Below are 11,822 nucleotides of genomic sequence, written 5' to 3' on the forward strand. Positions count from 1 at the left end.
GGGCGTGGGTGGTGTATCGAACGTATGTGGGGAGTTTCTGGACTAAGGGGGATAGGACAGTGTCGAGGTAGGTAGAGATGAGTTCAGTGGGGCAGAGGCATGCTGAGACAATGGGTCGGCCAGGGTGGTCAGGCTTGTGGATCTTGGGAAGGAGGTAGAACCGGGCAGTGCGGGGTTCCCGGACTATGAGGTTGGAAGCTGTGGGTGGGAGATCTCCTGAGGTGATGAGGTTCTGTATGGTCTGGGAGATGATGGTTTGGTGATGGGGGGTGCGGTCATGGTCGAGGGGGCAGTAGGAAGAGGTGTCCTCGAGTTGGCATTTGGCTTCAGCGGTGTAGAGGTCAGTGCACCAGACTACCACTGCGCCCCCTTTATCTGCTGGCTTAATGGTGAGGTTGGGTTTGGAGCAGAGGGATTGGAGGGCTGCGCGTTGTGAGGGTGAGAGGTTGGAGTGGGGGAGGGGGGTCGACAGGTTGAGGCGGTTAATGTCCCGGCGGCAGTTGGAAATGAAGAGGTCGAGGGCAGGTAATTGGCCAGCGCGGGGTGTCCAGGTGGATGCAGTGTGTTGGAGGTGGGTGAAGGGGTCCTCGGAAGGTGGGCGGGAGTCCTGATTGTGAAACTAAGCTCGGAGGCGGAGGCGATGGAAGAATTGTTCGATGTCACGGCGTGTATTAAATTCATTGATGCGTGGACGGAGGGGGATGAAGGTGAGTCCTTTGCTGAGGACTGATCGTTCGTCCTCAGTGAGTGGGAGGTCTGGAGGGATGGTGAAAACTCGGCAGGGCCGGGAGCTGGGATCTGGTGTGGGTGTGGAGCTGGGAGTGGGGTCGGATGATGAGAGTATGAATTCTCCTGAGGATGTAGTACAGAGTGGGTCCTTTGCAATTCTGAGAGAGTGTGGCCCTCAGCTGAGGCAGGGCTGACTGTAGAGAGGTTAGGTGCTGGCGCATTGCTGCAAGCGTGGAGCGGAGGATCTTGAAGGAGAACTGTTGCTGGTGTTTTTGAATCTGTAGTCTGTACTGTTTGTCCTGTTCGGGTCCGAACTCTGCTGGTTTAAAGGTGGTCCGGAGTCCGTATTTGCTTTCCAGCCTCTGCAGTCATTGATTTTAACCCGACTGCGAATCCTCTTGCAAGGATGCCTGCCTTGAAGAAGTTTTCCTCCTCTCTCTACAAGAATCTCAGGGAGTCCCTCTCCCACTCTAACTCCCAGGTCATTTCCTCTGCCCTGAAGCTCTTCAACCATGTCGTGAAACAAACTCGCTACCACAGCCTCATTTGCTTCCTCAGTGCCTGCCTCCATAACCAACTCATCCCACACGGACTCCGGACCACCTTTAAACCAGCAGAGTTTGGACCCGAACAGGACAAACAGTACAGACTACAGATTCAAAAACTGTATTAGTGGTGCTGGAAGAGCACAGCAGTTCAGGCAGCATCCAACAAGCAGCGAAATTGACGTTTCGGGCAAAAGCTCTTCATCAGGAATAAAGGCAGTGAGCCTGAAGCATGGAGAGATAAGCTAGAGGAGGGTGGGGGTGGAGAGAAAGTAGCATAGAGTACAATGGGTGAGTGGGGGAGGAGATGAAGGTGATAGGTCAAGGAGGAGAGGGTGGAGTGGATAGGTGGAAAAGGAGATAGGCAGGTTCGACAAGTCCGGACAAGTCAAGGAGACGGTGCTGAGCTGGAAGTTTGAAACTAGGATGAGGTGGGGGAAGGGGAAATGAGGAAGCTGTTGAAGTTCACATTGATGTCCTGGGGTTGAAGTGTTCCGAGGCGGAAGATGAGGTGTTCTTCCTCCAGGCATCTGGTGGTGAGGGAGCGGCGGTGAAGGAGGCCCAGGACCTCCATGTCCTCGGCAGAGTGGGAGGGGGAGTTGAAATGTTGGGCCACGGGGCGGTTTGGTTGGCCTCATCAAACATGGTGCCACTGTTTAAGAAGGATGGTAAGGACAAGCCAGGGAACTATAGACCAGTGAGCCTGACCTCGGTGGTGGGCAAGTTGTTGGAGGGAATCCTGAGGGACAGGATGTACATGTATTTGGAAGGGCAAGGACTGATTCGGGATAGTCAACATGGCTTTGTGCATGGGAAATCATGTCACAAACTTGATTGAGTTTTTTGAAGAAGTAACAAAGCAGATTGATAAGGGCAGAGCAGTAGATGTGATCTATATGGATGTCAGTAAGGTGTTCGACAAGGTTTCCCATGGGAGACTGATTAGCAAGGTTAGATCTCATGGAATACAGGGAGAACTAGCCATTTGGACACAGAACTGGCTCAAAGGTAGAAGACAGAGGGTGGTGGTGGAGGGTTGTTTTTCAGACTGGAGGCCTGTGACCAGTGGAATGCCAAAAGGATCGGTGCTGGGCCCTCTACTTTTTGTCATTTACATAAATAATTTGGATGCGAGCATAAGAGGTACAGTTAGTATGTTTGCAGATGACACCAAAATTGGAGGTGTAGTGGACAGCGCAGAGGGTTACCTCAGATTACAATGGAATCTGGACCAGATGGGCCAACGGGCTGAGAAATGGCAGATGGAGTTTAATTCAGATAAATACGAGGGGCTGCATTTTGGGAAAGCAAATCTTAGCAGGACTTATATAATTGATGGTAAGGTCCTAGGGAGTGTTGCTGAACAAAGAGACCTTGGAGTGCAAGTTCATAGCTCCTTGAAAGTGGAGTTGCAGGTAGATAGGATAGTGAAGAAGGCATTTGGTATGCTTTCCTTTATTGGTCAGAGTATTGAGTACAGGAGTTGGGAGGTCATGTTGCGGCTGTACAGGACATTGGTTAGGCCACTGTTGGAATATTGCATTCAGTTCTGGTCTCCTTCCTATCGGAAAGATGTTGTGAAACATGAAAGGATTCAGAAAAGATTTACAAAGATGTTGCCAGGGTTGGAGGATCTGAGCTACAGGGAGAGGCTGAACAGGCTGGGGCTGTTTTCCCTGGAGTGTCGGAGGCTGAGGGGTGACCTTATAGAGGTTTACAAAATTGAGGGGCATGGATAGGATAAATAGGCAATGTCTTTTTCCTTGGGTCGGGGAGTCCAGAACTAGAGGGCATAGGTTTAGGGTGAGAGGGGAAGATATAAAAGAGACCTAAGAGGCAATGTTTTCACGCAGAGGGTGGTACGTGTATGGAATGAGCTGCCAGAGGATGTGGTGGAGGCTGGTACAATTGCAACATTTAAGAGGCATTTGGATGGGTACATGAATAGGAAGGGTTTGGAGAGATATGGGCTGGGTGCTGGCAGGTGAGACTAGATTGGGTTGGGATATCTGGTCGGCATGGACGGGTTGGACCGAAGGGTCTGTTTCCATGCTGTACATCTCTATGACTCTATGATTCTAATTCCCTTTTGAAAAATATTGAATTTGTTTGCACAACTGTTTCAGGCATTGTATGATGATAAAGACAGGAAAAAGTTATAATTATCCAAAATGTTCAAAAACCACTGTATTTATCGAAGATTCATCATAATGTTTAAAAGATTTGTCTATCACTTATTTTGAAATTACGATTACTTCAACGTGAGCAGGTCATTAGTTCATTTCAATATCTACCTTAATAACATGGTGTTATTTTGATTCTGTAGCTGTACAATGCATTTCCACTCCTGAGATTCCTTCCAGGAAGACACAATAAAGTGTTTACCAATACAGAACAGACTATTAACTTCCTCAAAGGCTTCTTCAAAGAAAATCGTCATAAACTAGATGGCAATGACCTGAGGAGTTTTATCGATGTGTTCATGATCAGACAACAGAAGGTAAAAACCCCATTGTTTTGCTGCCTTCCCAAGTTAAACTTACATATTTCAGAAAAAAAAGTCAACTTTGTTCAGTTCAGCATTGGCATGATAGTCTGAATAGACTCCTTTTTTGATGCAAATGTATATGATTCGAGGTAAAGAGTGTGAAAAATGTTGTTCTTTTTAGAAAAATTGGCATTTACATTATGTCTTTCATAACCCCCAGGATGCCCCAAAGCATGTTACAGCTGATGAAGTAGATTTGAAGTGTAGTCACTTTCTGATATAGATTTGTCCAAGATCAATAAAATGTGGTCAGAACCTCATGGCTCTTTGCGGGAATTTGCTCTGCTAAACTTGCTTATGCACTTCCTATAACATACTGTTGGCTGCACTACAAAAAGCACTTGTAATTGACTTTAAGGTGCTTTGGGGCATTTTAAGATCTTGAAAAGCAGAATGGAATAGATTTCTTTGTGATACATTGACCTGAGAGGAGACAGCACCTCAGAATAACATCTTATCTGAAAGACTGCACCTCTGACAGTTTGGCCTTCCTCAGTACTACACTGGAGTAAACATACAGAAGCCTTGTTTTCCTGGCCCCTATTCTGAGCTGCAATGCCCAATAATCAATGTGTCAGATTAAGTATACATCATAGGACTTACAGTACAGGTCTCAATTCAATTCTGAGGTATTGCATTGTCAATCTTGCTTTCAGGAATCGGACAACCCTAATTCATACTTTCATGAAGACAACTTACTGACCTCGACGAATAACCTGTTTGCTGCAGGGATGGAGACCACCTCAACCACACTTCGTTGGGGAATGCTTCTGATGATGAAATATCCAGAGATCCAGAGTAAGAAGTACTCTGATTGATTCCACTCTGGAGCTGACCTTGTTGGATGGTTTTCAGTGTCTCATATTCTCTGTTTACTGTGATTGAGATTTTGATGTTGTTCAAAAATATTTTCAATTAAGTGCTTCCAATGACTTTAAAATGTGCTCGGATTGCAGAAAAGGTTCATGAGGAAATTATCAGAGTTATTGGATCGGAACGACATCCCAGAGTTGAAGATCGGAAAGACATGCCGTACACTGATGCAGTGATCCATGAAATCCAGAGGTTTGGGGACATCGTACCACTGGGCATAACACATGAAACAACAGTGGACGTAAACTTCAGAGGAAACTTCATTCCAAAGGTACTATCAGGAAAGGGTGGCTGCATTCAGGGCCTGATAGACAGACAATAGGGAGGAAGAAAGGGAACATTGAAACCTGGTTGCAGTGTGCATCATTAGAATGTGAATGATTCAATCTTATGTTTGTCATTCTGTTTAGAATAATATGGCAATGTCTGACTGCATTTGTATATTTTATTAATGTTGCAATATATACATATAATGGAGGAAAAAAAGAGTGGAGTGGAGAACAAAATTGAAAAATACAGCTTGATCACAACTTTGTATTTGCAGAGCCCCTTCCTAATGTAGTAAATCAACCCAAGAATCTTCAGAGTTATCGAAGAACAATTAACACCAAAAGCCATAAAATGATAGACGTAGACATGCAGCCAAAAGCTTAGTCGAAAGGCAGGTTTTAAGAACTTGTTAAAAGAGGAGAAAGAAATAGAGAGGGGTTCCCAGAGTTTAGGACCCAGACCACTGGAGGCACAGCCATCAGTCCTGGAGCAGTTCAAATCAGGATACTCAGGGGACTACAGTTAGAATGTAAATGCTATTTCTAAATTTCACATACATTTATCAATGAGCAACTGTACAATTGTTTTGAACCATGCCTTTGCATTTTTATAATAATGACATAATACAGAAATGATATTTTAATATTTGTAGGGAACCCATGTAATCCCATTGCTGTCCTCTGTGCTGTATGATAAAACCCAATGGGAAAAGCCAAATGAGTTCAACCCATCTCACTTTCTGAATGCTGAGGGCAAGTTTGTGAAGAGAGATGCCTTCATGCCCTTCTCTGCAGGTAACATCACTGATTAACTTTTTAGTGATACGTGAGTAAAATAATCCATCCCTGGCTGGGGCTAATAAGATCAAGGAGATGCATCAGCGAAGGCACTTCAGTCCTGCTAGGGCAGCACAATGGCTCAGTGGTTAGCACTGCTGCCTCCCAGCATCAGTGACCCTCCTCATATGAGAGTGGATTTCCTCCGGGTGCCTGGTTTCCCCCCACAGTCCAAAGCTGTGCAGGTTAGGTGGATTGACCATGCTAAATTGCCCATGTGTCCAGGGATGTGCAGGTTAGATGGGTTAGCCATGGGAAATGCAGAATTACAGGGACAAGGTAGGGGTATGGGTACAGTGGGATGCTCTTCAGAGCTGTGGACTCGATGGGCTGAATGGCCTGCTCCCACACACTGTTGGGATTCTATGATTCTGTGCTGGGGAGAAAGGCATTGGTGGGGGTGCTACTGTCCCAGCAGAGTCCAATAGTTGTTAACTGAAGGATTGAGTAGCAATCAGTAATGGGAATCTGCAGTTATGTGTCTTTTCCCTAAGACTGCAAAAGCTTATTCATCATCACAAAGGTGCAGATTAATTGCTGACACATCAGAAATGAATAAGCGTTCTTGATTAAAGCTGTATCTTTCCCAACAGTAGGGCATTTTAAAGTGCCTGTCGTCATTATTCTAGAATTATGATCATTGTTGAAATGTCGGCAATCTCAGTGACCAATACACAATGGCAGACACGGCTGCAATTTAACGCATCCACTGGAAACCCGTCCCTATGACAATGCAGCTCTTGTTTAATCCCACAGTGAGAGCATCAGCCTCGATTTCCTGCCTCAGGTTCTAGAGTGATGCTTCAACTTCCAACCTTCAAGATTTGTGCTATCATATAACACAGACCGTTACAGCGCATCACAGCCCCTTTGGCCCTCAATGTTACACCAACCCTTGAAAATAATCTGCTGCCCATCTAATCTGCACCATTTCATTATTATCCATATGTATGCCCATTTAAATCTAATCTAATCTAAATGCCCTTAACGTTGGTGAGTCTACTACTGTGGCAAACAGACCATTCCATGCCCCTACTACTCTGAGTAAAGAAACTACTCCTAATATCTGTCCTAAATCTACCACCCCTAAATTTAAAGCTTTGTCCCCTCGTGTTATTCCATAATACTCCAGGTGCGGCCTTACCAGTGTCTTGTACAGCTGAAGCAGGACCTCATGGCTCTGAAACTCCATCCCCCTACCAATAAACGCCAACTCACCTTCTTAACATATGCCTTCTTAACAAATCTATCAACCTGGGCGGCAACTTTCAGGGATTTGTGTACCTGGACACCAAGATCTCTCTGTTCATCTACGCTGCCAAGAATTTTACCATTACCCCAGTACTCTGCATTCCTGTTATTTCTTTTTAAGTGAACTACTTCAAACATTTCTGCATTAAGCTCCATTTGCCACTTATCAGCCCAGCTCTGCATCTTATTTATGTCCCTCTGTAATGTACAGCATCCTTCAGCACTATCCACAACTCTGCCTACTTTAGTGTCATCTGCAAATTTACTAACCCATCCTTCTACGCCCACATCCAGATCATTTATAAAATTGACAAACAGCAGTGTCCCCTAAACAGATCCTTGCAGCACAACACTGGTAACTGAGCTGCAGCATGAATATTTCCCATCAACCGCCACCCTCTGTCTTGTTTCAGCTAAACAATTTCTGATCCAAACCGTTAAATCACCTTCAATCCTGAAACACAGTATTTGTGTAATAGCCTACCGCATGGAACCTTATCAAATGCCTTACTGAAGTCCATATGCACCACAGCAACCACTTTACCTTCATCCACCTGCTTTGGCACCTTCTTGAAGAACTCAGTAAGGTTAGTGAAACGCAACCTATCCTTCACAAAACTGTGACTATCCCGAATCAAATAATTCCTTACAAACGATAAATCCTTCTCTTCTAACCTTTTTCCAACACTTCACCCACAACCGAAGTAAGGCTCACTGGCTCGTACTTACCAAGGTTGTTCCAACTCTCCTCCTATAACAAAGAAACATCATTTGCTACCCTCCAGTCTTCTGGCACTATTCCTGTTGACAATGATGACATAAAGATTGAAGCCAAATGCTCTGCATTCTCCTCCCTGGTTTCCCCGAGAATCCGAGGATAAATCCCATCCGTCCCAGGGGTCTTATCTATTTTCAGATCTTCCAAAATTGCTGAAACCTCCTCTTTGTCAACCTCAATCCCAACTAATCTTGCAGCCTGGATCTCCACATTCTGACTAACATTGCCCATTTCCAATGTGAATACTGACAAAAAGTATTCATCACGCGTTTCCCCATGTCCTCAGATTCCACAGACCACTTTCCACTCCTATCCTTGATTAGCTCTAATCTTACTCTCGTTATTCTTTTTTTCCGGATGTACCTATAGAAGGCCTTGGGGTTTGCCTTGATCCGATCCACCAACAACATTTCATGTCCCTTCCTGGCTCTTTTTAGCCATCTCTTTAGATCTTTTCTGGCTAACCTACAACACTCGAGCCCCCTATCTGAGATTTCACGCCTCATCCTCACATAAGCCGCTGCCTTATTTTTGACAAGAGCTTCAACTTAAAGTCATAGAGATATACAGCATGGAAACAGACTCTTCAGTCCAACTTGTCCACACTAACCTAATATCACAACCTAATCTTGTCCCACCTGCCAGCACCCGGCCCATATCCCTCCAAACCCTTCCTATTCATATACCCATCCAGATGCCTTTTAAATGTTGTAATTGTACCAGCCTCCACCACTTCCTCTGGCAGCTCATTCTAAACATGTACCACCCTTTGCATGAAAAGGTTGCCACTTAGGTCTTTTCTATATCTTTCCCCTCTCACCCTAAACCTATGCCCTCTAGTTTTGGACTCCCTCTACCCCAGGGAAGAGACTGTGTCTATTTATCCTCTCCATGCTCCTCATGATTTTGTAATCCTCTATAAGATTACCCCTCAGCCTCCGACGCTCCAGGGAAAACAGCCCCAACCTGTTCAACTTCTCCCTATAGCTCAAATCCTCCAACCCTGGCAACATCCTTGTAAATTTTTTCTGAACCCTTTCAAGTTTCACAACATGTTTCCGATAGGAAGGAGACCAGAACTGCATGCAGTATTCTGCTAGTGGCCTAACCAATGTCCTGTACAGCCGCAACATGACCTCCCAACTCCTGTACTCATTAGTCTGACCAATAAAAGAAAGCATACCAAATGCCTTCTTCACTATCCTATCTACCTGCAACTCCACTTTCAAGAAACAATTAACCTGTCTTCAAGGTCTCTTTGTTCAGCAACACTCCCCAAGACCTTAACGTTAAGTGTATAAGTCCTGCTAAGATTTGCTTTCCCAAAATGCAGCAACTCACATTTATTTAAATTAAACTCCATCTGCCACCCCTTGGCCCATTGGCCCATCTGATCAAGATCCTGTTGAAATCTGAGGTAGCCTTCTTCGATGACCACTGCACCTCCAATTTTGGTGTCATCTGCAAGCTTACTAACTGTACCTCTTATGCTGACATCCAAATCATTTATATAAATGATGAAAAGTAGAGGACTCAGCACCGATCCTTGTGGCACTCCACAGGTCACAGACCTCCAGTCTGAAAATCAACCCTCCACCACCATCCTTCTACCTTTGAGCCGGTTCTGTATCCAAATGGCTAGTTCTCCCTGTATTCCATGAAATCCAACATTGCTAACCAGTCTCCCATGTGGAACCTTGTCGAACGCCTTACCGAAGTCCATATAGATCATGTCTACCACTCTGCCCTCATCAATCCTCTTTGATACGTCTTCAAAAAACTCAATCAAGTTTGTGACACATGATTTCCCATGTGCAAAGCCATGTTGACCATCCCTGTTCAGTCCTTGTCTTTGCAAATACATGTACAGCCTGTCCCTCAGAATTCCCTCCAACAACTTCCCTACCACCGATGTCAGGTTCACTGGTCTATAGTTCCCTGGTTGTTCATACCACCCTTCTTAAACAGTGGCACCGCATTAGCCAACCTCCAGTCTTCCGGCACCTCACATGTGACTATCGATGATACAAATATCTCAGTAAGAGGCCCACGGAGGTCTACGGCACTTCCTTCTCTGTAATATGGACATTTTTCAAAATGTCAGTCTGTATTTCCCTCCATTTTATATCTTCCATGTCCTTTTCCACATTAAATGCTGATGTCTCCCCCATCTCCTGCAGCTCCACACAAATGTCGCTTTGCTGATTTTTGATGGGCCGTCTTCTCTCCCTAGTTACCCTTTTGTCATTAATTTATTTGTGAAATCCTTTGGATTCTCCTTAACTCTATTTGCCAAAGCTATCTTATATGTCCCCTTTTTGCCCTCCTGACTTCTCTCTTAAGTATACTCGTACTGCCTTGATACTCTTCTAAAGATTCAATTGATCTATCCTATCTATACCTGACATATGCTTCCTTTTTTTCCTTAATCAAACCCTCAATTTCTTTAGTCATCCAGCATTCCCTATACCCACCAGTCTTTCCTTTCACCCTAACCGGATCTTGCCTAATCTCATCATAATTGCCTTTTCCCCCCAGTTATATCTCTTTCTTTGTAGTATATACCTGCCCCTTGCCATTGCTATTGTAAATGTAACCAAATTATGCTTAGTATTGCCAAAGTGCTCACATACCTCCAAATCTAACGTCTAACCCGTTTCATTCTCCAGTACCAAATTCAATATGGCATTGCCCCTTGTTGGCCTGTCTACATACTGTGTCAGAAAACCCTCCTGCACACGTTGAACAAATACTGACTCATCTGCCCGTAGTGTTAGGTGCAGGGGCAAATGTAGGGGAATGGGTCTGGGTGGGTGTGCTTCGGCGGGTCGGTGTGGACTTGTTTGGCCGAAGAGCCTGTTTCCATACTGTAAGTAATCTAATCTAATCTAAACTACTTGAATTATAGTATTTCCAGTCAATATTGGGGAAGTTAAAGCCCCCATAACAACTACCCTGTTACTCTTGCTCCTATCGAGAATCCTTTCCCATACATCCTGAAACAATTTGGAGGCCTATAGAAATCTCCCAACAAGGTGACCTCTCCTTTCCTGTTTCTAACCTCAGCCCAAACTACCTCAGTGGATGTGTCCTCAAGTGTTCTCTCAGCTGCTGTAATACTACCCTTGATTAACAATGCCATGCTCACCCCCTCTTTTACCATGATCTCTGTTCTTACTGAAACATCTAAATCCTAGAATCTGCACCAACCATTCCTATGACTCCGTAGTAACTGTTACGTAACTGTTACAATGTTCACATCTACCCGATAATGCAATAAATTGCCCAGTTATGTCCTGAGCAGGACAGATCCAACTTGGCTAATTACCACTCCATCAGTCCACTGTCGATTATCAGTAAAGTGATGGAAGGTGTCATCAACATTGTCCTTAAGCAGCACCAGTTCAGCAGTAGCCTGGTCAGTGATGACCAGTTTCGGTTCCGTCAGGGCCACCCAGTTCCAGACCTCATTACAATCGCTTTCACATTTTTTTTGCAAATGTGTATTTGCAGGTCGAAGGATTTGTGCCGGTGAGACCCTGGCTAAAATGGAGCTGTTCCTCTTCTTTACTACACTGATACAAAAATTTAAGTTTCATGTCCCACCGAATGTCAGTGAACTGGAACTCGAGTCTGGAGTGGGTTTTACTTCGTTCCCAAAGTACCAAACTGTGTGTGCTGTGCGTCGCTGATGTCACCACCTCATTCATCATTTAGTTGATTTTCATTCGCACAAACATTTAATCATCTGAATAAAAGTGTTCCCTTATTTCTTCACACAGTGCCTGTCAAATTGGGCTGAGTCATCATCATTATATTTACTTTAACAATGTGATGTTCATTGTACAAACGAGCTGTCACAAAACACAAAGGAGTCGGAAGGATCGGTGAATTAAGAAACATGATTGTGAATTTCCTGAAGTTGCCCAGTGATTTATGCCCCAATTTTCATCACATAAATGACATCAAATCCTTATTCTTGAGTTATTTTT

At 44.6% G+C, this 11,822-nt stretch overlaps 1 protein-coding gene across 1 annotated transcript in view; it reads left to right on the forward strand.

The window, feature by feature from the left end:
- LOC140464741 (uncharacterized) overlaps positions 1–11,607 on the forward strand; it is a 48,611-nt gene extending 37,004 nt beyond the window's left edge. Inside the window, exons 14-18 of the mRNA XM_072560237.1 lie at positions 3,601–3,774; positions 4,479–4,620; positions 4,779–4,966; positions 5,618–5,759; positions 11,344–11,607. Of these exons, the coding sequence (XP_072416338.1) occupies positions 3,601–3,774; positions 4,479–4,620; positions 4,779–4,966; positions 5,618–5,759; positions 11,344–11,522 (825 nt within the window). The 3' untranslated portion in view covers positions 11,523–11,607. The remainder of the gene's footprint in view (positions 1–3,600; positions 3,775–4,478; positions 4,621–4,778; positions 4,967–5,617; positions 5,760–11,343) is intronic.
- The last annotated feature ends 215 nt before the right edge of the window (positions 11,608–11,822 follow it).

The sequence above is a fragment of the Chiloscyllium punctatum genome, chromosome 40 (assembly GCF_047496795.1).
Source record: "Chiloscyllium punctatum isolate Juve2018m chromosome 40, sChiPun1.3, whole genome shotgun sequence".
NCBI lineage: Eukaryota > Metazoa > Chordata > Chondrichthyes > Orectolobiformes > Hemiscylliidae > Chiloscyllium > Chiloscyllium punctatum.